We start from the raw sequence: 26,182 nt of genomic DNA, 5'->3' as shown, positions 1-26,182 counted from the left end.
ATTGGAAAAAGCCGACCACAAGCATAAAAAGGCCAAGGGCTGACAGCTGTCTTTGCCGACTTCCCATGAACAGACACTTTCGGCTCAGTCTGCACATCTATTTAGTAAGGGTCAGTAGGTTCACTTCCCCACTGGGTCTCCTGGGCACAGGAGGAATGACTGACATTCTTGGAGGGTGGTATTATCCTCACTCAGATGTGGCTGGCTCTCTGATCAAGATCTTCGAGAGTCCCAGCTGCTGGACATCTACACTTACATGCAAGTCTAATTGATGACATAAAGACAATTATCATGTGACATTTATAATACTGATGTCTTCTTATGTGGCAGATGGACCTTTGAGCCCCCACAGACATCCAGACCCATGTGTAACTGCCACCTCTACACCGCTGATAGCTATGCCCCTGTCATCACGTTTATGACCTACTGTACTTTTAACATATCCACAGGGTGTCCCACTGTAAAAAGAGAAATCTTTAGGATGTACTTTTTTTTATTATGTTATTTATATTTTATTATGTGCAATAGTGCAGCCTATTACAGAATTACATGCCTTTCTTATGTAATATACTCATGTATGTTGGCCAGACGGAGGCCAGAAGGACACTCTTATAGACTCCCTATGAATGTGTTTAACATGTGTTACACAAACCTTCTCTTGTAACTTGATATGAATTCAGGATAGGTCATCAGTATCTAGTCGGTGGAGTCTGGCTCCCAGATGTTGGAAGGGGTTGCAGCACTTAGGTGAGCACTGCGGCCTCTTCCCTGGGCTATGATGTCCTTCATCACATAGCCTTCCTGCAGTTGAGTCCCATTCAAGCAATGAGATTGAGACATTCAAAGAAAATGGCTAGCTTAGACTCAATTTGAATATGATATTTACTGTTAGGGTCCATTCACACGTCCGTTAGTGTTTTGCGGATCAGCAAAACACGGACACTGGCAATGTGCATTCTGCAATTTGCGGACTGCACATCGCCGCCACTACAATAGAAAATGCCTAATTTTGTCCGCAATTGCGGACAAGAATAGGACATGTTCTATTATTTTGAGGAAACGGAAGCACGGATGTGGAAGTGCGGATCCGCAAATGCGGATGCGGACAGAATATTCCAGCCCCATTGAAAATGAATGGGTCTGCACCCGTTCCGCGATAGAAAAGGCCCCCCGGGGGTGTCCTCAGCAACATTTTTCTAGTTCAGAAAAAGGGCGGTCAGATGCGACCAGTGATAAATCTCTGCGCCCTGAACGCTGTGGTACGATATCGCCATTTCAAAATGGAGGGGATCCACCTCCTTCGGGACTTATTAATTCCAGGGGACTGGATGGTGAAGTTGGACCTCAAGGACGCATACCTGACGGTCCCGATTGCCATTACGTCCAGGGATCTCCTGCGTTTCCTGTGGAGGGGCGAAGTGTGGCGTTTCACGTGCCTCACGTTCGGCCTGTCGTCAGCACCTTGGTGCTTTACCAAACTCCTACGCCCTGTCATAGCCTGGCTGCGGAGTCGGGGTGTGCGTCTCATCATCTATATGGACGACATCTTTGTCATGCATCAATGTCAGTCGACTCTGCTGCGACATCTCCAGTGGACCTCGAACCTCTTGACAGACCTTGGATTCCTGCTGAACCCTGAGAAGTCGGTTCTCACGCCATCTCGGCGGATGGAGTTCCTGGGCTTTACAGTGGATTAGATTGCGGAGTCCCTCAGTCGTCCGACGGAGAAATTGCGAGCGACCCGCAAGGAGTTGAGGCACGCCCTCTCGGCTACCTCCCTGTCGGTGCGCCATCTGGCCCGCATTATTGGCCTGTTGGCCTCTTCAATTTAGTCGGTGTTCCCCGCTCCTCTCTATTATCGGGCTCTGCAACGACTGAAGATCGCCCACCTTCGCGCCGGTGCCACCTTTGCGGATCTGGTGGTTCTGGATCAGGAGGCTCGGGAGTAGCTCTGTTGGTGGATAGTCAACTTGGAGGCGTGGAACGGCAGAGCGATTTTCGGTTTTCAACCGGAATTCACGGTGGAATCGGATGCGAGTCTGCAGGGCTTTGGTGCCCACTGCCAAGGTATTTCCACGGGAGGCCGGTGGTCAGAGGTCGAGAGCCGTTTTCACATCAACGTGTTGGAACTTCTGGCGGGTTCTTTTGCCATCCGGAGTTTCTCCAATGGCATCGCCCACGCGTGTATCCGCTTGCGCATGGACAATGTGTCGGCGGTCCGCTATGTCAATCACCTGGGCGGCACCCAGTCGGCTACTTTGGCTCGACTGGCGAAGGAGTTCTGGTCCTACTGTCTTTTCAGGGACATCATGGTACAGGCGGAGTACCTTCCGGGTCTTCACAACTACCGAGCGGATTGGAGCTCCCGGTACTTCACGGACGGCAGCGACTGGAGGCTCGCGCCGGAGATGTTCTCCACGATCACATACACCTGGGGTCCTTGCGTCATAGACCTCTTTGCATCACGGCTCAATACTCACCTGCCCAGGTTCTTCAGCTGGCGCCCGGATCTGGAAGCGGAGGCGGTGGATGCGTTTCTTCAGGACTGGTCGTCCGCTCTTCATTACGCATTTCCACCTTTTGCCATGATTCCGAGGATGCTGTTACAGACGCGTCGTCAGGGAGCGGACTTAGTGGTGGCGATTTCCTTCTGGGGTACTCAAGCCTGGTATCCGATCCTCCTGGAACTCCTGGTGGATGTGCCTCTCCTCCTCCCGGGTCGGACGGATCTCCTCCAGGGCCCTCTGGGCGTTCCACATCCCCTTCTAGTCGACGGCTCCCTTCAACTTCTGGCGTGCCGAATCTCAGGACTCCCGGAAAGGTCGAGGGCATTTCTGAGACAACTAGACGCCTCCTGGACAACGCTTGGGCACCCGGCACCCGAAAATCTTACCGGGCAGCTTGGAGATCTTGGGTTAGCTGGTGCGTGGAACAGGACCTGGATCCCATTTCGGCGCCTGTGACCCACCTGTTGCAATTCCTTACGTCGCTTTTTGAAGCGAGTAAGGCTTATCGGACCATTAATCTGTTTCGTTCGGCGATTTCTTCTACTCATCTGGGTTTTGATGGTGTTCCGGCGGGACAACACCCTTTGGTGTCGCGCCTGTTGCGTGGCTCACGCTTGGCTCGGCCGCCTCGGCCTCGTTTCGCCACTACGTAGGGCGTTTCCCTGGTTCTTTCCTTCCTCTCTGCGTGGCCTGAGAACGCGGCTCTTTCCCTCCGTCAGCTGTCGGCTAAGTTGTTGACCCTCTTTTGTCTCATTTCCTGTAAGAGGGTTTCCGATGTCAGGGCTCTGGACCATGATGCAAGGTCTTTTTCTCCCGAGGGCGTCACATTTAACATTACGCGGCGCACCAAGACCAATATTCGGTCTGGCTCTTATGCCTGTTTCCCGTCTTCCCCGGCGCTCTGTCCCGTAGCCTGCTTGCGGGAATATGAGTTGCGCACTCGGGCTCACCGCTCTGCGGACGTCCCACAGCTGTTCCTCTCTATTCGGCATCCTTTTGGCCCGTTGACTAGTCCCACTTTGGCGCATTGGATGAATCCCTTTCGGGGATTGATACAGCGGTCTTTACCGCTCATTCGGCCAGGGGCGCGGCTGCCACTGCTATGGCTGTTTTGGGGGCTCGTTTGGAGGACATTTTGCGTTTGGCTGGTTGGTCTAGGGCCTCTATGTTTAGGGATTTTTACTTCCGACCGCCTTCTTATGTGTTCTCATCTATTATTGATCAACTTTGAACTTGCAATATGAGCCTCCGTGTCTTGATGTAAAACTAAATGATTTTCCTATTTCATGACGTAAAGTCATAATTTTATTAAAAACATGGAGGCGAGTATTGTCCGCCCCGGGTTTTACCTGCCCGCCCTTTTATTGTATGATTACTATTGGACTGTTTACTTTGTCTTTTGTTGTTATTTATTACGTATATTTATATTTTTGATTATTTATTGATTATTTATGTTTCTCTTTATCAGCGGCCTTACGGTGTACGACCGTTGCCAGGGTCGATCTGGTTCATTTTCTGCCTGTTTTCTTACACTGGCTATATTATTTGCTCTGTTTCAGGCAGAATTTTCCACCGAGTATGGAATTCGACGTTGTTCCAGGTTTCCTGAGATGTTAGCCAAGTTGGCTTGATTCTACAGTTTGATGGACCAGGATGGTGGTCGGTTCTGGGGTCTAGTTCCAGTTTCCGGTTGCGGTTCCAGTTACGGTTATGCGGTTGGTGTCGTGGATACAAAGAAAGAGGAAGATACTGAAGTGGACACTGCTTATTATAGGATCTATCCGGGGAGTGTCCTTTATTGTTATGATTATGTAAATTTCTTCTTTGCTGCTATTGGTGGAAAGTAAAGAAGGAGAAAGCAATACTCGCCTCCGTGTCTTTAATAAAACTATGACTTTACGTCATGAAATAGGAAAATCATTTAGTTAATAACCATTCTCATCGGTGTATCCACTAGACAACTTTGTCTCCGGTTGTGTCCTTTTTTGCAGTGGAATAATGTCCAAATACAACATATACTAGGTAATAGTCAATATGCTAGCGCTCCTGTGCTTGAGCTGGGACTCGCGGTACTATAGAAACTTTATAGAGAGGACAAACTCCAGTGTATACTGCTCGTGAGTCTCCCCATTCTGCAATCCGCCGCTCGGCCTACTGAACTTGCGCCTTTGTGTTTGTGCTGGGAATTGAAGTTGATGTCTGTTACTCCACCTTCCACAGTCCACCGCTCAGCCCGTTGTTCATCGGTGTATTGGCTGCTCTGGACTGTGGAAGGTGGAGTAACAGACATCAACTTCAAGTCCCAGCACAAACACAAAGGCGCAAGTTCAGTAGGCCGAGCGGCGGATTGCAGAATGGGGAGACTCGCGAGCAGTATACACTGGAGTTTGCCCCCTCTATTAAGTTTCTATAGTACCGCGAGTCTCAGCTCAAGCACAGGAGCACTAGCATATTGACTATTACCTAGTATATGTTGTATTTGGACATTATTCCACCGCAAAAAAAGGACACAACCGGAGACAAAGTTGTCTAGTGGATGCACCGATGAGAACGGTTATTAACTGTAATTACAATTCAGCCGTTTTTTAGCTTATATATACTAATGCTATAGAGCTCTGCATGTTAGGTATTTAAAAGGGAACGTGACTGTGTTTTATTATTTTTTATTATTGTATTTAGAGTTGAGCGAACACCTGGATGTTCGGGTTCGAGAAGTTCGGCCGAACATCCCGGAAATGTTCGGGTTCGGGATCCGAACCCGATCCGAACTTCGTCCCGAACCCGAACCCCATTGAAGTCAATGGGGACCCGAACTTTTCGGCACTAAAACGGCTGTAAAACAGCCCAGGAAAGGGCTAGAGGGCTGCAAAAGGCAGCAACATGTAGGTAAATCCCCTGCAAACAAATGTGGATAGGGAAATTAATTAAAATAAAAATTAAATAAATAAAAATTAACCAAAATCAATTGGAGAGAGGTTCCATAGCAGAGAATCTGGCTTCCCGTCACCCACCACTGGAACAGTCCATTCTCAGATATTTAGGCCCCGGCACCCAGGCAGAGGAGAGAGGTCCCGTAACAGACAATCTGGCTTCATGTCAGCAGAGAATCAGTCTTCATGTCATAGCAGAGAATCAGGCTTCACGTCACCCACCACTGTAAGAGTCCATTTTCATAAATTTAGGCCCAGCACCCAGGCAGAGGAGAGAGGTCCCGTAACAGACAATCTGGCTTCATGTCAGCAGAGAATCAGTCTTCATATCATAGCAGAGAATCTGGCTTCCCGTTACCCACCACTGGAACAGTCCATTCTCAGATATTTAGGCCCCGGCACCCAGGCAGAGGAGAGAGGTCCCGTAACAGACAATCTGGCTTCATGTCAGCAGAGAATCAGTCTTCATATCATAGCAGAGAATCAGGCTTCACGTCAGCCACCACTGCAACAGTCCATTGTCATAAATTCAGGCCCAGCACCCAGGCAGAGGAGAGAGGTCCCGTAACAGACAATCTGGCTTCATGTCAGCAGAGAATCAGTCTGCATGTCATAGCAGAGAATGAGGCTTCACGTCACCCACCACTGCAACAGTCCATTTTCATAAATTTAGGCCCAGCACCCAGGCAGAGGAGAGAGGTCCCGTAACAGAGGATCTGGCTTCATGTCACCAGAGAATCAGTCTGCATGTCATAGCAGAGAATCAGGCTTCACGTCACCCACCACTGCAACAGTCCATTTTCATAAATTTAGGCCCAGCACCCAGGCAGAGGAGAGAGGTCCCGTAACAGAGGATCTGGCTTCATGTCACCAGAGAATCAGTCTGCATGTCATAGCAGAGAATCAGGCTTCACGTCAGCCACCACTGCAACAATCCATTGGCATATATTTAGGCCTAGCACACAGGCAGAGGAGAGAGGTCCCGTAACAGACAATCTGGCTTCATGTCAGCAGAGAATCAGTCTTCATATCATAGCAGAGAATCAGGCTTCACGTCAGCCACCAATGCAACAGTCCATTGTCAGATATTTAGGCCTAGCACCCAGGCAGAGGAGAGAGGTCCCGTAACAGAGGATCTGGCTTCATGTCAGCAGAGAATCAGTCTTCATGTCATAGCAGAGAATCAGGCTTCACGTCACCCACCACTGTAAGAGTCCATTTTCATAAATTTAGGCCCAGCACCCAGGCAGAGGAGAGAGGTCCCGTAACAGAGGATCTGGCTTCATGTCAGCAGAGAATCAGTCTTCATGTCATAGCAGAGAATCAGGCTTCACGTCACCCACCACTGTAAGAGTCCATTTTCATAAATTTAGGCCCAGCACCCAGGCAGAGGAGAGAGGTCCCGTAACAGACGATCTGGCTTCATGTCAGCAGAGAATCAGTCTGCATGTCATAGCAGAGAATGAGGCTTCACGTCACCCACCACTGCAACAGTCCATTGTCAGATATTTAGGCCCAGCACCCAGGCAGAGGAGAGAGGTCCCGTAACAGAGGATCTGGCTTCATGTCAGCAGAGAATCAGTCTTCATGTCATAGCAGAGAATCAGGCTTCACGTCACCCACCACTGTAAGAGTCCATTTTCATAAATTTAGGCCCAGCACCCAGGCAGAGGAGAGAGGTCCCGTAACAGACAATCTGGCTTCATGTCAGCAGAGAATTAGTCTGCATGTCATAGCAGAGAATCAGGCTTCACGTCAGCCACCACTGCAACAGTCCATTGTCATAAATTCAGGCCCAGCACCCAGGCAGAGGAGAGAGGTCCCGTAACAGACAATCTGGCTTCATGTCAGCAGAGAATCAGTCTGCATGTCATAGCAGAGAATGAGGCTTCACGTCACCCACCACTGCAACAGTCCATTTTCATAAATTTAGGCCCAGCACCCAGGCAGAGGAGAGAGGTCCCGTAACAGAGGATCTGGCTTCATGTCAGCAGAGAATCAGTCTGCATGTCATAGCAGAGAATCAGGCTTCACGTCAGCCACCACTGCAACAGTCCATTGTCATAAATTCAGGCCCAGCACCCAGGCAGAGGAGAGAGGTCCCGTAACAGACAATCTGGCTTCATGTCACCAGAGAATCAGTCTGCATGTCATAGCAGAGAATGAGGCTTCACGTCAGCCACCACTGCAACAATCCATTGGCATATATTTAGGCCTAGCACACAGGCAGAGGAGAGGTTCATTCAACTTTGGGTAGCCTTGCAATATAATGGTAAAATGAAAATAAAAATAGGATTGAATGAGGAAGTGCCCTGGAGTCCAATAATATATGGTTATGGGGAGGTAGTTAATGTCTAATCTGGACAAGGGACGGACAGGTCCTGTGGGATCCATGCCTGGTTCATTTTTATGAACGTCAGCTTGTCCACATTGGCTGTAGACAGGCGGCTGCGTTTGTCTGTAATGACGCCCCCTGCCGTGCTGAATACACGTTCAGACAAAACGCTGGCTGCCGGGCAGGCCAGCACCTCCAAGGCATAAAAGGCTAGCTCTGGCCACGTGGACAATTTAGAGACCCAGAAGTTGAATGGGGCCGAACCATCAGTCAGTACGTGGAGGGGTGTGCACACGTACTGTTCCACCATGTTAGTGAAATGTTGCCTCCTGCTAACACGTTGCGTATCAGGTGGTGGTGCAGTTAGCTGTGGCGTGTTGACAAAAGTTTTCCACATCTCTGCCATGCTAACCCTGCCCTCAGAGGAGCTGGCCGTGACACAGCTGCCTTGGCGACCTCTTGCTCCTCCTCTGCCTTGGCCTTGGGCTTCCACTTGTTCCCCTGTGACATTTGGGAATGCTCTCAGTAGCGCGTCTACCAACGTGCGCTTGTACTCGCGCATCTTCCTATCACGCTCCAGTGCAGGAAGTAAGGTGGGCACATTGTCTTTGTAGCGTGGATCCAGCAGGGTGGCAACCCAGTAGTCCGCACAGGTTAAAATGTGGGCAACTCTGCTGTCGTTGCGCAGGCACTGCAGCATGTAGTCGCTCATGTGTGCCAGGCTGCCCAGGGGTAAGGACAAGCTGTCCTCTGTGGGAGGCGTATCGTCATCGTCCTGCCTTTCCCCCCAGCCACGCACCAGTGATGGACCCGAGCTGCGTTGGGTGCCACCCCGCTGTGACCATGCTTCATCCTCATCCTCCTCCACCTCCTCCTCATCCTCGTCCTCCTCGTCCTCCAGTAGTGGGCCCTGGCTGGCCACATTTGTACCTGGCCTCTGCTGTTGCCAAAAACCTCCCTCTGAGTCACTTCGAAGAGACTGGCCTGAAAGTGCTAAAAATGACCCCTCTTCCTCCTCCTCCTCCTCCTCCTCCTGGGCCACCTCCTCTTCCATCATCGCCCTAAGTGTTTTCTCAAGGAGACATAGAAGTGGTATTGTAACGCTGATAACGGTGTCATCGCCACTGGCCATGTTGGTGGAGTACTCGAAACAGCGCAACAGGGCACACAGGTCTCGCATGGAGGCCCAGTCATTGGTGGTGAAGTGGTGCTGTTCTGTAGTGCGACTGACCCGTGCGTGCTGCAGCTGAAACTCCACTATAGCCTGCTGCTGCTCGCACACTCTGTCCAGCATGTGCAAGGTGGAGTTCCACCTGGTGGGCACGTCGCATATGAGGCGGTGAGCGGGAAGGCCGAAGTTACGCTGTAGCGCAGACAGGCGAGCAGCGGCAGGATGTGAACGCCGGAAGCGTGAACAGACGGCCCGCACTTTATGCAGCAGCTCTGACATGTCGGGGTAGTTGTGAATGAACTTCTGCACCACCAAATTCAGCACATGCGCCAAGCAAGGGATGTGCGTCAAATTGGCTAGTCCCAGAGCTGCAACGAGATTTCGCCCATTATCACACACCACCAGGCCGGGCTTGAGGCTCACCGGCAGCAACCACTCGTCGGTCTGTTGTTCAATACCCCGCCACAACTCCTGTGCGGTGTGGGGCCTGTCCCCCAAACATATGAGTTTCAGAATGGCCTGCTGACGTTTACCCCGGGCTGTGCTGAAGTTGGTGGTGAAGGTGTGTGGCTGACTGGATGAGCAGGTGGAAGAAGAGGAGGAGGAAGCCGAGAAGGAGGAGGTGGCAACAGGAGGCAAAGAATGTTGCCCTGCGATCCTTGGCGGCGGAAGGACGTGCGCCAAACAGCTCTCCGCCTGGGGCCCAGCTGCCACTACATTTACCCAGTGTGCAGTTAGGGAGATATAGCGTCCCTGGCCGTGCTTACTGGTCCACGTATCTGTGGTTAGGTGGACCTTGCTACAGATGGCGTTGCGCAGTGCACACTTGATTTTATCGGATACTTGGTTGTGCAGGGAAGGCACGGCTCTCTTGGAGAAGTAGTGCCGGCTGGGAACAACATACTGTGGGACAGCAAGCGACATGAGCTGTTTGAAGCTGTCTGTGTCCACCAGCCTAAATGACAGCATTTCATAGGCCAGTAGTTTAGAAATGCTGGCATTCAGGGCCAGGGATCGAGGGTGGCTAGGTGGGAATTTACGCTTTCTATCAAATGTTTGTGAGATGGAGAGCTGAACGCTGGCGTGTGACATGGTTGAGACGCTTGGTGACGGAGGTGGTGGTGGTGGTGTTGGTGGTACATCCCCTGTTTGCTGGGCGGCAGGTGCCAACGTTCCTCCAGAGGCGGAGGAAGAGGCCGAGGCGGCAGCAGCAGAATAGGCCGAGGCGGCAGCAGCAGAAGAGGTAGCAGGGGGAGCCTGAGTGACTTCCTTGGTTTTAAGGTGTTTACTCCACTGCAGTTCATGCTTTGCATGCAGGTGCCTGGTCATGCAGGTTGTGCTCAGGTTCAGAACGTTAATGCCTCGCTTCAGGCTCTGATGGCACAGCGTGCAAACCACTCGGGTCTTGTCGTCAGCACATTGTTTGAAGAAGTGCCATGCCAGGGAACTCCTTGAAGCTGCCTTTGGGGTGCTCGGTCCCAGATGGCGGCGGTCAGTAGCAGGCGGAGTCTCTTGGCGGCGGGTGTTCTGCTTTTGCCCACTGCTCCCTCTTTTGCTACGCTGTTGGCTCGGTCTCACCACTGCCTCTTCCTCCGAACTGTGAAAGTCAGTGGCACGACCTTCATTCCATGTGGGGTCTAGGACCTCATCGTCCCCTGCATCGTCTTCCACCCAGTCTTGATCCCTGACCTCCTGTTCAGTCTGCACACTGCAGAAAGACGCAGCAGTTGGCACCTGTGTTTCGTCATCATCAGAGACATGCTGAGGTGGTATTCCCATGTCCTCATCATCAGGAAACATAAGTGGTTGTGCGTCAGTGCATTCTATGTCTTTCACCGCTGGGGAAGGGCTAGGTGGATGCCCTTGGGAAACCCTGCCAGCGGAGTCTTCAAACAGCATAAGAGACTGCTGCATAACTTGAGGCTGAGACAGTTTCCCTGGTATGCATGGGGGTGATGTGACAGACTGATGGGGTTGGTTTTCAGGCGCCATCTGTGCGCTTTCTGCAGAAGACTGGGTGGGAGATAATGTGAACGTGCTGGATCCACTGTCGGCCACCCAATTGACTAATGCCTGTACCTGCTCAGGCCTTACCATCCTTAGAACGGCATTGGGCCCCACCATATATCGCTGTAAATTCTGGCGGCTACTGGGACCTGAGGTAGTTGGTACACTAGGACGTGTGGATGTGGCAGAACGGCCACGTCCTCTCCCAGCACCAGAGGGTCCACTAACACCACCACGACCATGTCCACGTCCGCGTCCCTTACTAGATGTTTTTCTCATTGTTATGGTTCACCACAACAACAAATATATTATTTGGCCCAATGTATTGTATTCAAATTCAGCGGGATATAAATTTGAGGCCTAGTATTTAGGCGCTGGGTGACCGGTATGGATTTAGTGACAGAATTAGACTTGGAAATGCACAGAAGCGTGTGTGTGAAGTTATTCTGAATGACCCTATGTGCACCTTGAATATTATATACCCTTTTTGGGATAGATTTCAAATAGCTCTGATATAGCAGGAACCACTAAATTATGAAATTGCTAAATTGGGAATTGTATTTCAACCCAGAACAAAAAATGTGCTTTGACGGACACTAAATATCTTGCCCAGCAACAACAGTACAGCGGTAACTAGAGATTTAGCAGGATATAAATTTGAGGCCTAGTATTTAGGCGCTGGGTGACAGGTATGGGTTTAGTGACAGAATTAGACTTGGAAATACACAGTAGCGGGTGTGTGTGAAGTTATTCTGAATGACCCAATGTGCACCTTGAATATTATATACCCTTTTAGGGATAGATTTCAAATAGCTCTGATATAGCAGAAACCACTAAATTATGAAATTGCTAAATTGGGAATTGTATTTCAACCCAGAACAAAAAATGTGCTTTGACGGACACTAAATATCTTGCCCAGCAACAACAGTACAGCGGTAACGAGAGATTTAGCAGGATATAAATTTGAGGCCTAGTATTTAGGCGCTGGGTGACAGGTATGGGTTTAGTGACAGAATTAGACTTGGAAATACACAGTAGCGGGTGTGTGTGAAGTTATTCTGAATGACCCAATGTGCACCTTGAATATTATATACCCTTTTAGGGATAGATTTCAAATAGCTCTGATATAGCAGAAACCACTAAATTATGAAATTGCTAAATTGGGAATTGTATTTCAACCCAGAACAAAAAATGTGCTTTGACGGACACTAAATATCTTGCCCAGCAACAACAGTACAGCGGTAACGAGAGATTTAGCAGGATATAAATTTGAGGCCTAGTATTTAGGCGCTGGGTGACAGGTATGGGTTTAGTGACAGAATTAGACTTGGAAATACACAGTAGAGGGTGTGTGTGAAGTTATTCTGAATGACCCTATGTGCACCTTGAATATTATATACCCTTTTTGGGATAGATTTCAAATAGCTCTGATATAGCAGGAACCACTAAATTATGAAATTGCTAAATTGGGAATTGTATTTCAACCCAGAACAAAAAATGTGCTTTGACGGACACTAAATATCTTTCCAAGCAACAACAGTACAGCGGTAACGAGAGATTTAGCAGGATATAAATTTGAGGCCTAGTATTTAGGCGCTGGGTGACAGGTATGGGTTTAGTGACAGAATTAGACTTGGAAATACACAGTAGCGGGTGTGTGTGAAGTTATTCTGAATGACCCAATGTGCACCTTGAATATTATATACCCTTTTAGGGATAGATTTCAAATAGCTCTGATATAGCAGAAACCACTAAATTATGAAATTGCTAAATTGGGAATTGTATTTCAACCCAGAACAAAAAATGTGCTTTGACGGACACTAAATAACTTTCCCAGCTACAACAGGACAGCGGTAACGAGAGATTTAGCAGGATATAAATTTGAGGCCTAGTATTTAGGCGCTGGGTGACAGGTATGGGTTTAGTGACAGAATTAGACTTGGAAATACACAGTAGCGGGTGTGTGTGAAGTTATTCTGAATGACCCTATGTGCACCTTCAATATGATCTACCCTTTTAGGGATAGATTTCAAATAGCTCTGATATAGCAGAAACCACTAAATTATGAAATTGCTAAATTGGGAATTGTATTTCAACCCAGAACAAAAAATGTGCTTTGACGGACACTAAATAACTTTCCCAGCTACAACAGGACAGCGGTAACGAGAGATTTAGCAGGATATAAATTTGAGGCCTAGTATTTAGGCGCTGGGTGACAGGTATGGGTTTAGTGACAGAATTAGACTTGAAAATACACAGTAGCGGGTGTGTGTGAAGTTATTCTGAATGACCCAATGTGCACCTTGAATATTATATACCCTTTTAGGGATAGATTTCAAATAGCTCTGATATAGCAGAAACCACTAAATTATGAAATTGCTAAATTGGGAATTGTACTTCAACCCAGAACAAAAAATGTGCTTTGACGGACACTAAATAACTTTCCCAGCTACAACAGGACAGCGGTAACGAGAGATTTAGCGGGATATAAATTTGAGGCCTAGTATTTAGGCGCTGGGTGACCGGTATGGATTTAGTGACAGAATTAGACTGGGATATGGCCAAAAAATAACCACACTATTGCTGGTTAAATGCACTTGGTGACGGGCGCAGCTTGCCCCTGATGTAGTATATGGCCAAAAAATGAACAGACTATTGCTGGTTAAATGCACTTGGTGTCACAGCTTGACCAACCACACTACTGAGGGTTAAATGCACTTGGTGACGGGCGCAGCTTGCCCCTGATGTAGTATATGGCCAAAAAATAAACAGACTATTGCTGGTTAAATGCACTTGGTGTGACAGCTTCACCCTGATGTAGGCTTTAGCCAGAAAACAACCACACCATTGAGGGTTAAATGCACTTGGTGACAGGCGCAGCTTGCCCCTGATTTTGTATATGGCCAAAAATGAACAGACTATTGCTGGTTAAATGCACTTGGTGTGACAGCTTCACCCTGATGTAGGCTTTAGCCAAAAAACAACCACACCATTGAGGGTTAAATGCACTTGGTGACAGGCGCAGCTTGCCCCTGATTTTGTATATGGCCAAAAAATGAACAGACTATTGCTGGTTAAATGCACTTGGTGTGACAGCTTCACCCTGATGTAGGCTTTAGCCAAAAAACAACCACACCATTGAGGGTTAAATGCACTTGGTGACAGGCGCAGCTTGCCCCTGATTTTGTATATGGCCAAAAAATGAACAGACTATTGCTGGTTAAATGCACTTGGTGTGACAGCTTCACCCTGATGTAGGCTTTAGCCAAAAAACAACCACACCATTGAGGGTTAAATGCACTTGGTGACAGGCGCAGCTTGCCCCTGATTTTGTATATGGCCAAAAAATGAACAGACTATTGCTGGTTAAATGCACTTGGTGTGACAGCTTCACCCTGATGTAGGCTTTAGCCAAAAAACAACCACACCATTGAGGGTTAAATGCACTTGGTCGCAGCTTGTGCTGGCGCACCACAAGACACAAAATGGCCGCCGATCACCCCAGAAAAATGTGACTGACAAACGGTCTGGGCAGCCTAAAAACAGTGAGCAATTGAGGATCAGCAGCTCAATGATCCACAGCTGCAGATCGATCAGTTAATCAAGTCCTTTGGAGGAGTTAATCTGCCTAATCTCGCCCTACTGTCGCAGCCGCAACCTCTCCCTACGCTAATCAGAGCAGAGTGACGGGCGGCGCTATGTGACTCCAGCTTAAATAGAGGCTGGGTCACATGGTGCTCTGGCCAATCACAGCCATGCCAATAGTAGGCATGGCTGTGATGGCCTCTTGGGGCAAGTAGTATGACGCTTGTTGATTGGCTGCTTTGCAGCCTTTCAAAAAGCGCCAAGAAAGCGTCACAAAAGCGCCAAGATAGCGACGAACACCGAACCCGAACCCGGACTTTTACGAAAATGTCCGGGTTCGGGTCCGTGTCACGGACACCCCAAAATTCGGTACGAACCCGAACTATACAGTTCGAGTTCGCTCATCCCTAATTGTATTATTATGTGTATTTTATTGTTTTTCGACTAAGTATATATTATATGCAAATTGACTGTGAGCTAGCCATTTTCTTTGAATGTCTCAATCCCATTACCTGAATGGGACTCAACTGCAGGAAGGCTATGTGATGAAGGACATCATAGGCCAGGGAATATGCCGAAGTGCTGCAACCCCTTCCAACAGCTGGGAGCCAGACTCCACCGAATAGATACTGATGACCTGATGTTTTATAGCTGCTAAATGGTAGTTAGCTACTTTCACACTAGCGTTTTCAATTCCTCTATTGAGATCCATCATAGGATCAGATCCGTTCCCCATCGACTTTGAATGGTAGTCATGACGGATCCGTCATGGCTAGTGATGAGCGGCAGGTGCCCAATTCGATTTCGACGAAATTCGCGAATATTCGATAGAATATTCGTTTTATATTCGTCGAAATCGAATATTCGTCATTATTCTTGTTATCGCAATTAATATGCGATTTAAATAATCGCGTATTGCGATTGTAACTTAAAGGCTACTCTCCTATTGAAATAGCAATGCGATTAATTCAAGTTATAATAATCGAATTTCACTGCTATATTCCATATTCGTTAATTCTAGCCTAATATGGAATATAGCAGTGCTAAGTTAAAATCGAAATTCGATTATCATAACTTGAATTAATCGAATTGCGATTTCAACTTGGACCTGGTTTACTATGGTTGGCTTGGTAGAATTAGCGAATATGACGAATGTATTCATCATATTACACAAAACGAAGATAACTAAGTATTCTCCATCTTCGTTTTAGCTACCTATTCGTCAACTTCGCTAATTCTAGCAATCATATAGGAAAGTTTACTATAGAGACAGCTAAGTTTAATTCGCTATGCGATTATATGACTGCTTTAAAAAAAAAAATAGAATAATTATAATACCTGATAATTATTATAATTATTCTATTTATAAAAAAAAGCAAAGTAATATAATCGCATAGCGAATTAAACTTAGCTGTCTCTATAGTAAACTTTCCTATATGATTGCTACAATTAGCGAATTTGACGAATAGGTAGCTAAAACGAAGATGCAGAATACTTCGTTATCTTCGTTTTGTGGAATATGACGAATACATTCGTCATATTCGCTAATTCTACCAAGCCAACCATAGTAAACCAGGTCCAAGTTGAAATCGCAATTCGATTAATTCAAGTTATAATAATCGAATTTCGATTTTAACTTAGCACTGCTATAGTCCATATTAGGCTAGAATTAACGAATATGGAATATAGCAGTGCTAAGTTAAAATCAAAATTCTATTATTATAACTTGAAAAAATCGAATTGCGATTTCAACGTAATTCTCAAATCCGACAGTACATTCTAGTATATGGAGACGTTCCCATGGTGATGGGGACGCTCCATGAGCACGGAAGTCGGCAGAAGCGGCAACGGGCACTGACTGGAGCAGCCAGGAAGCCAGGAATCCAAAGGACAGGTAAGAACAACTTTAGGGAAGTGGGAAAGAAAAAAATATAACAATAAAAAAAATAAGAATATTCGAAATATCGAATTTATATCACTATATTCGAAATATTCGCGAATTAGCGAAGTGCCGATATTCGCGAAAAAAATGTGATATTCGAATATTCGCACTCAACACTAGTCATGGCTATATAAGACATTATGAAACCGGATCCGTTCATGACGGATGCATGCGGTTGTATTATTGTAGCAGAATAGTTTTTGCAGATCCATGTCGGATCCACAAAAAACACTAGTTAAAAGTAGCCTTCGTTTGCTGTGCTCCAGTTTACTACACTGTTCAGCATCCCTGTTGTTTTAATTATTAATGGGATTGACCGCCAATACCAACAACAGCCACAATACACTTTATGGCACTGTTCTTAGTATACTATTAAGAGGCCACGGTGCTCCTCAGAGCTGATTGCAGTGGGTGCTGGGAATCTGATCCTATCTTTTGTGGAGGTTTCACTGTGACTATTAAAAATGAAAAAGAAAAATATCTAGACCACATACTTATCACTAAAGGGCCCGTTCCATTCAGTTTCACCCCAGGGATTCCTCATTCGGATGATTTGAACCACTTTTTTATCACAGGTGACCTTGAAAGCACACAGCGATAGTTTGAATAAACATAAAATTATTTCACTACCAAGATCAAAAGGACTCTAGTCAAGTATGTAGTGTCCTCACCTCCTCTGCTCCGGTTATAGAGTACATATGTCCTGCAACCATATTCTCTTTGTCAATAGTTTCTCCTACACCCTGGACAAACGGCTGCAGAGAAAAAATAGTAAGTGTCACTAAAGCTTCTTTGAATCAAGCATGCAAATGTAGGTGTCACAGACGTACCGAGACATACGGACTTCCCCGCGAGGAGATCTTTGAGACTGGCAACATGTGGTATGATTTGACATGTTTACCTTGTGGATCAATAGGCGTCTGTGTTGCTTCTGGTACTGGTCACACCCTTAACTCTCAGGTGTTGCTATTGTGGTCATTTTACTTTCCCTATTTATAGTTGTTTCTCCCACAATGCTGAGAGGTTAATAGCTTCAGTTGTACCTGTGAATACCTGGTGTTTGGATCTCGGCTAAGGTACTGGTGCTGCCATAGCTTCTTGGAAGTTAAGTGTTACCTTTCCCTTTTGTACTTTATTTTGACTTTTCTGTGTGTAGCATTTCCTTATTGTTTTGTATTAGGGAGACTCCCGTTCATCCTTTCTTTTGGAGGAACGGGTTGTCTCATTCCTGTCATTAGTACCAGGGTCCTTTAGGGTTAGATAGGACTTTAGGTATGCCTGTGTATAAACTCACCTACCTCTGGGGTCTGTTCATACTGGTAGTCAGTCAGGGCTTTGAGTAGGGTTTTCACTAGGAGGTATCCATCTTCCTTCCCTTCCTTTCAGACCTTATTTCCTTTCCCCTTTCCCTATGTTCAGTGTGGGGTTTAGTGCGTCAAATGGTTCCACACCCAACCATTTGACCATCTAAATTTGAAGGTTATAAGGTTGGAAATACACATTAGATAGCTATTGGCCATTTGAATATTTAATTGACGCCCAACAAAATGGACAAACTGCCCCACACATCCGCACACTTAGCTTGGCGAAGCGTGTCTGTGCCCTGAATGGTGAGAGAGGAGTAAGTCGTATAAAAATGTGATCACATGGTCCAGCACTAATTGGACAGTGTCATCCTCTTTTAGGACACACCTCATTGACAAGTGGAATAGTAACTCTCCCAGTTGTTAATCAGGTTTTACAGAAGAAAAATTTTGATAACCTATTTTGAGTATCAGTCATAAATACGTATCTGATTGGTGTGGGGAAGACTTCAGACATCCCATTCCATCGGTAGTTTAAAAAGGGATTTGGTGCTTGGGCGTTAAGTTCTGCTCAGGTAAAACTGATAGACTGCACTATGTCTACAGCAGGGCCTAGGGGATGAGCATGACACACGGATTCTCTCTTTGGTGCCCTGTACTAGGAATAACACTTTCATTTATGGAGCACTGGTGGAAATTAAGACTTTCAATAACTTACTGTGTTACTAGCAGTCAAGCTCTTTTCTGTCAGTGTCCTCTTGACTCTCTGAAACAAATCTTCTGGAGGTTTCACAATTTCATATCTTTCACAAACCCCTCCAGTGAAATCCACAAGTGATTCACTAGCATGACCACCATCAAGGGCTTCATACGATCCATTGATCCTGCGGAGAATAAGTGTCACTGATTAGTGTGTTCTTTGATGTTAAATAAGACACATGTTCACATGATACATTTTAATGCATCTTTTCAAACAAAAACAAGAAGTAGATACAGAAGAAGAGCGTGTGTGGGCACATACAGTGAAATTATTGTTGGTAGCAGACCCTGTTTACATGAGGCGATGTGCTGCCAATAACCAATTATTTTTATTCCTGTAAAAAAGATGTGATCGGCTGAATTTTCTCACTTGGCTGATCACTTGGGATCTTCACATGTGGCAGTGACCAGGACCGAGCATTTGTAGGAATGTTTATTCACTCAATCATTGGCCTGTGTTAAAGGACATTTAAATGCTAAAATTCTGGGTTCAGTGATTCCCCATAGAGGGAGCTTACAATCAGTTACATGTAACGGAGGGATTAGGCCTGTGTTTTGAAAATTTGCAAGACATCAATTCTAGAAGACTGCAACCATACTAAAAGCTTTAGAATCTTTTCACAGGAAGGCACAGTGTAACGATAAAGATAGTTAAATAAGCATTCTGGCATTTGTCTCAGTTTGTTACGTACATTTTGAACCTTTTCATTATGGGAACCTGGACATGTGAGCACAAGTCTGATGTGTAAACAGGACACAAAGAAAGAGGAACCAAGTTCCCATATATAGAGTTACTGTGTATTAACATAGCTAGGGATTCTTATAGAAGTGTGTGGGGATTCGCTCTGGAAAGCAGGTTGAGCGGACGCAGTACAGAGGCACAAAACAGTTCTTAACCAAAAATTCTGTGTTCATTCACACATGGCAGGTTAACAAAAACAAACAAAGTCACCTTAGGTTTTAAGTCCTGGTGTTCAATTCACACCGTGCCACCGGTACCGCATAAAAATGTCAAGTTCAGTTGAGACACTGTGCTGCAGGTACTGTGTAAGAAGGACAAGTTATGGTGTTTGTTGACCTGTCCTCCCAGACAGGTCGCAAGCCGACATCCAGCCACAGGCCTCACACACACAGACACAGCCTACTGCCATCCAGCTGGCTTTTTAAGACAGTCAGATGTTGGCAAAGCCCGGACTTGCATCCCTCACCTCCATCGGCGAGGTCGCCTGAAGAATATCAAACACTCTGTCCGTTCAACAAAATGGATCAGTGGACTCCAGAAAAAGGAAGGTATTTATTGAAGAAATGAGCTTGACGTGTTTCGAGGATTACAATAGAAGTTCCCTTCTTAAGGAGCATACAGGACGTCGGTCTCTCCAGTGTGACTTCCTGTGAACTCTAGGATTACATCATGACCAATCACATCCCTCCTGACAGCTCTCAGTCCCCTTCTCTCTCCACTTTCCATTTTCCTGTTTTACTGTCACGGCGCGGTGTGGGTAGTAAACTCCATACCGAACACAGAAGTGAAAGGAAGAAGTACCAGGCCTGGAAATTAGAGAAAGGTCACCTCCTTGTGAATTCCTACCCTGAGTCCTGACTACTAACAGTATGAACAGACCTCGATGGGTAGGAATGCTCATACGCAGGATCCAAGAGCCAGTCTTATCCTAAATGGCCCTGTAAATAGTGTCAGGACAAAAGGCGACCTGTTCCTTCCCAGTTGAAGAGACTCTCTCCGACCCAATACCAAAAGACAGGGGAATACAACAAATATGAATTAGGGAATGTGGCGAAACCAACCTCGCCACTGGGTGCTGGAGAAGCCTGGTTGCCAGCCTCTTGCCCCAGGATTATGGGCCCTCTCATCAGCCCATGCTAAACTTAAACTCCATGGCAATTGAACTGTATTTGTGTAGTCTGAGTGCCATTCACCTAATAATTTAATGCACTCAGACCGAAGCTATCTGGGGATATGTTTAATGTCTATGCTTACTGAAATGGTTGTGACATTGTATATTTGAATAGTGATTTCTGTCCTATTGTGCCCACATGTGTATTGGCGATTTCCCTTTGTCCAGGAGAGAAAATTGAATTACTCCCCAATTGTCTCCAGGACAGAAGACATTGTATAAAACTGTGTATTCTCCTGCCTGTGATAATTACAGTTGCAAGAAAAAGTATGTGAACCCTTTGGAATGATATAGATTTCTGCACAAATTGGTCATAAAATGTGATCTGATCTTCATCTAAGTCACAACAATAGACAATCACAGTCTGCTTAAACTAATAACACACAAAGAATTAAATGTTACCATGTCTTTATTGAACACACCATGCAAACATTCACAGTGCAGGTGGAAAAAGTATGTGAACCCTTGGATTTATTAACTGGTTGAACCTCCTTTGGCAGCAATAACTTCAACCAAAAGCTTCCTGTAGTTGCAGATCAGACGTGCACAACGGTCAGGAGTAATTCTTGACCATTCCTCTTTACAGAACTGTTTCAGTTCAGCAATATTCTTGGGATGTCTGGTGTGAATCGCTTTCTTGAGGTCATGCCACAGCATCTCAATCGGGTTGAGGTCAGGACTCTGACTGGGCTACTCCAGAAGGCATATTTTCTTCTGTTTAAGCCATTCTGTTGTTGATTTACTTCTATGCTTTGGGTCGTTATCCTGTTGCAACACTCATCATCTGTTGAGTTTCAGCTGGTGGACAGATGGCCTTAAGTTCTCCTGCAAAATGTCTTGATAAACTTGGGAATTCATGTTTCCTTTGATGATAGCAATTCGTCCAGTCCCTGACACAGCAAAGCAGCCCCAAAACATGATGCCCCCACCACCATACTTCACAGTTGGGATGAGGTTTTGATCTTGGTGTGCTGTGCCTCTTTTTCTCCACACATAGTGTTGTGTGTTTCTTCCAAACAACTCATCTTTGGTTTCATCTGTCCACAGGATCAACATCCAGGTGCTCTTGTGCAAACTGTAAATGTGTAGCAATGTTTTTTATGGACAGCAGTGGCTTCCTCTGTGGTATCCTCCCATGAAATCCATTGTTTAGTGTCTAGGATTCTTCTTCACCTCATTGAGCAGTCTGCGCTGTGCTCTTGCAGTCATCTTTACAGGACGGCCACTCCTAGGGAGAGTAGCAGCAGTGCTGAACTTTCTCCATTTATAGACAATTTGTCTTACCGTGGCCTGATGAACAGCAAGGCTTTTGGAGATACTTTTATAACCCTTTCCCGCTTTATGCAAGTCAACAATTCTTAATCATAGGTCTTCTGAGAGCTCTTTTGTGCGAGGCATCATTTACATCAGGCAATGCTTCTTGTGAAAAGCAAACCCAGATAGGGCAGGGCAACTGTAACCAACACCTCCAATCTCATCTCATTGATTGGACTCCAGTTGGCTGACACCTCACTCCAATTAGCTCTTGGAGATGTCATTACTCTAGGGGTTCACATACTTTTTCCACCTGCACTGTGAATGTTTACATGGTGTGTTCAATAAAAACATGGTAACATGTAATTCTCTGTGTGTTATTAGTTTAAGCAGACTGTGATTGTCTATTGTTGTGACTTAGATGAAGATCCGATCACATTTTATGACCAATTAGTGCAGAAATCCATATCATTCCAAAGGGTTCACATACTTTTTCTTGCAACTGTACATTAACCTATTGTGTGAGGTAATTGTATCACAGGCAGAGGGGAGGTTTTTGTCTGGGAGTGTCTACTGGTTGTCTTACAAAACCCTGTGGGTGGTACTAATGTGTAAGCATGATATATAAGAACAATAAACACACAGCTCTGGCTGTCCACTGCTTTACCCTCAACACAGAGCTTGGTCTCGTTCTTGAAGAGATTTACAGTATGCTGTTAGAGACTGATTGCTAGGAGTGTAAGCCGCTTGGGTGCGTTTCCTGCTCGTCTGCTAGCAGCTATTCGTGAGGTTCCGTTTGGAGTTTGGAGCATTCCCTTGAATGCCGTTCGGGAGTTTGGTGTTCTGTAAGTAGCTGTGCCTGTAGCTCTGGAAGGGGAAGGTCGCCTAAACGGTTTTAACCCCTTTTATGCCCGGGGTGCAGTTACAGGGAATAGGGCACTTAACTCCAAAGAAAGGGAACGAGCAGGAACTCAGAGGAGAACCAAACAGCAGCATGTCCACAACCAGAAAGAGATATCAACTGCATAGCATTATGGGTGAGACCAGACTAAATAGAGGAGTGGGAATGACCACTTAATCTACACCTGAGACAAGAGGTGTGGTCATAACCAGCAACAACACAGAAACAATTGAAATCAAAGAGGCTGTAAGATCATATCACGTGCAGCCAGTCTCTTAGATCTGACCCCTGTCACGGGAGGGACTGTGAAATTTAAATCCCTGTATTCTGTTGAGGATATAATTAGAGATGAGCAAATGTTTCAAAAATTCGATTTGCCGGTCCGCCAAATTTTTTCGAATAAATTTGTTTCGATACAAATTTATTTGTGGCGAATCGCGTTAAAAAACTGCTATTTCCTAGCTGCAGAGAGCCTTTATAGGGGTGTAGAACACTGTGCGTTTCACTAACTTGTATAGGGAGTCTGCTTTGGTAGTAATATAAAACTGTGAGTCCGTATGACATGCAGAAGGGCGTCGCTCTTAGAATCACTGCACACTTCACTTATTTGGGCAGTCACGGGGCCAAAACTGACCAAATAACTCAAGTGTGAACTCAGCTTTACAGGTCGATATTAGCGCCAAGAAGCGCACTCCTTTTACACCGTCGTCAGCTGATTCAACATAGATGCCTACAGAACCTGTTCTATTAAATGCTTAAACAAGTAGAGCCCCCCTCCCGACAGAGTGGAGAGGGTGTCAGAAGTAAGTTTGTGTTGACGTCACTGATTATTTTCCCCTTCCTCTAATCCATCAGAACAATAACCCACAAAAAAGGATTCTGTCTGTGGAGCATCCACCTACACTCGGTCAGCATTCGGTCAGTAATCCATCAGTATTGCTAATGCAAAAAAAAAAAAACAGGAGTGGATCCAAAACAGAGATGACACATAGAAACATAGAATGTGTCGGCAGATAAGAACCATTTGGCCCATCTAGTCTGCCCAATATATCTGAATCCTATGAATAGTCCCTGGCCCTATCTTATATGAAGGATAGCCTTATGCCTATCCCATGCATGCTTAAACTCCTTCACTGTATTTGCAGCTACCACTTCTGCAGGAAGGCTATTCCATGCATCCACTACTCTCTCAGTAAAGTAATACTTCCTTATATTACTTTTAAACCTTTGCCCCTCTAATTTAAAACTGTGTCCTCTTGTGGTAGTTTTTCTTCTTTTAAATATGCTCTCCTCCTTTACCGAGTTGATTCCCTTTATGTATTTAAAAGTTTCTATCATATCCCCTCGGTCTCTTCTTTCTTCCAAGCTATACATATTAAGGTCTTTTAACCTTTCCTGGTAAGTTTTATCCTGCAATCCATGTACTAGTTTAGTAGCTCTTCTCTGAACTCTCTCTAGAGTATCTATATCCTTCTGGAGATATGGCCTCCAGTACTGCGCACAATACTCCAAGTGAGGTCTCACCAGTGATCTGTACAGCGGCATAAGCACTTCACTCTTTCTACTGCTTATACCTCTCCCTATACATCCAAGCATTCTGCTTGCATTTCGTGCTGCTTTATTACATTGTCTTCCCACCTTTAAGTCTTCTGAAATAATTACTCCTAAATCCCTTTCCTCAGATACTGAGGTCAGGACTGTGTCAAATATTCTATATTCTGCCCTTGGGTTTTTACGCCCCAGGTGCATTATCTTGCACTTATCCACATTAAATTTCAGTTGCCAGAGTTCTGACCATTCTTCTAGTTTTCCTAAATCCTTTTCCATTTGGCGTTTCCCTCCAGGAACATCAACCCTGTTACATATCTTTGTGTCATCAGCAAAAAGACAAACCTTACCATCGAGGCCTTTTGCAATATCACTTATGAAGATATTAAACAAAATTGGTCCCAGTACAGATCCCTGTGGAATCCCACTGGTAACATGACCTTGTTTTGAATGTTCTCCATTGACTACAACCCTCTGTTGTCTGTCCCTCAGCCACTGCCTAATCCACTCAACAATATGGGAGTCCATGCTCAATGACTGCAGTTTATTGATAAGTCTTCTATGTGGGACAGTGTCAAAAGCCTTACTAAAATCTAGATATGCGATGTCTACTGCACCTCCACCGTCTATTATTTTAGTCACCCACGTGAATGGAATATTTGCATGTCTTCTGTGTTTTGTACCCACTCCTGCTTCTAGCTACCAAATCATGCCTCATTTAGCATGTAGCATGGAGGTAGTACACATGCGCTATTCGGTGCTGTCTCCTGCAGGAATGCAGGGAGGAGATCATAGCATTAGCAGTGGATGTGTGATTCATTTCTTCTTTTCTCTCATTATTTAATACATGGCAAAAATGGCTTTAAAACAGATAACCACACAGCTGACCGGCAAATATATATATTTTTTGCCACTTTACGCATTTTCGCACTTCACCTTTTCGTCCCACTAATAAAAGCCGAAAATGCATTAGAACATATAACTGCACAGCACAAGGGCAAATAAGATGCAGAAATGTTTCCTTGTAATAAACCCTGCTACAGGCTGAATAAAACAGCACTTGCACCCTAATAAGAATGGCTTGCTGGAATTACAGAGCTGTATAATGGCAGTTTGGATCCCCAGTCAGTGCTGCAAGGTGTAATAGGATTGTTCCTATTGCCCAGGCTGTAACCTCCCCTACTGAACCCTGTTCTGCTTCAATGCTGTGGAATGATTCCTCCCTATTCTTTCCCTACACCTTGAATTATCTTTCCCTTTCCCTGCGCTTTTTCTGCACAATTAATTATTTTTTTCTAACACTGTCCCTAGTGCCTGCAGCCGTCTTTCCCTGCACTCAGTACACTGGCAAATGGTAGAATCTAAGATGGCTGCTGCTATTTATAGGGCTGGACATCGCAGGGCTGGCTGGCTGCTGATTGGCTGCATGCATGTATGTCAATCTTGGTGATCCCGCCTTCCCAGACTTCCTTTCTCCATGACCTCACACGTCCAGCGGCCATTTTAAGAAAAATTGCGATTCGTTACCATGAAGCGCGAGGAAATTCAGCTTTGGTGCGAATCAAATTTTTCCTTAAATTCGGAACAAATTCTACGTTGTCAGCTTCAATTTGCTCATCTCTAGATATAATGCCTCCTCTATGCAATAGACCTCTATATGCAGAAATATAGTACGTAAGTGTATACAATGATTAGCTACCGTTAAGTATGTAGTACCCCAGACCTGGGGGTTCTACCATGGTATCTGCAATTGTTTACTGTTTTATATGCAATGTGAATGTATTGCTTTTGTAATATTCATAATATGTAACCGTTCATGCAATACATTTTGTTGCCCAGCAGATGGATTACAGTTGTCAATGTTTGGCAACAGGAATGGAACTTACCATTCCATTCCTCTCCTTTTGGTAGGAGTCGGCTGGTCTCACTTTCTGCCAAGGGTGGGGCTGAGCAAAAGAGATTCAGTCTACAGTCTGAGAGAAGAGAGTGAGGCGTGACGGAGCATGTGATCCATTTCTTGCTCCTC

The 26,182-nt window shown here is 45.7% G+C and overlaps 1 protein-coding gene across 1 annotated transcript in view; it reads right to left on the bottom strand.

Moving 5' to 3' along the window:
- Positions 1-26,182, bottom strand: part of LOC122924302 (calpain-8-like) — a 77,491-nt gene that overhangs the window by 13,403 nt on the left and 37,906 nt on the right. The window contains exons 5-7 of the mRNA XM_044275254.1: positions 18,500-18,665; positions 17,149-17,232; positions 16,972-17,057 (exon numbers count right to left, since the gene is read on the bottom strand). Coding sequence (XP_044131189.1) covers positions 16,972-17,057; positions 17,149-17,232; positions 18,500-18,665 — 336 coding nt within the window. The remainder of the gene's footprint in view (positions 1-16,971; positions 17,058-17,148; positions 17,233-18,499; positions 18,666-26,182) is intronic.

The sequence above is a fragment of the Bufo gargarizans genome, unplaced genomic scaffold, assembly GCF_014858855.1.
Source record: "Bufo gargarizans isolate SCDJY-AF-19 unplaced genomic scaffold, ASM1485885v1 original_scaffold_998_pilon, whole genome shotgun sequence".
Taxonomy (NCBI): domain Eukaryota; kingdom Metazoa; phylum Chordata; class Amphibia; order Anura; family Bufonidae; genus Bufo; species Bufo gargarizans.
This window is presented reverse-complemented; position numbering and strand designations above follow the sequence as displayed.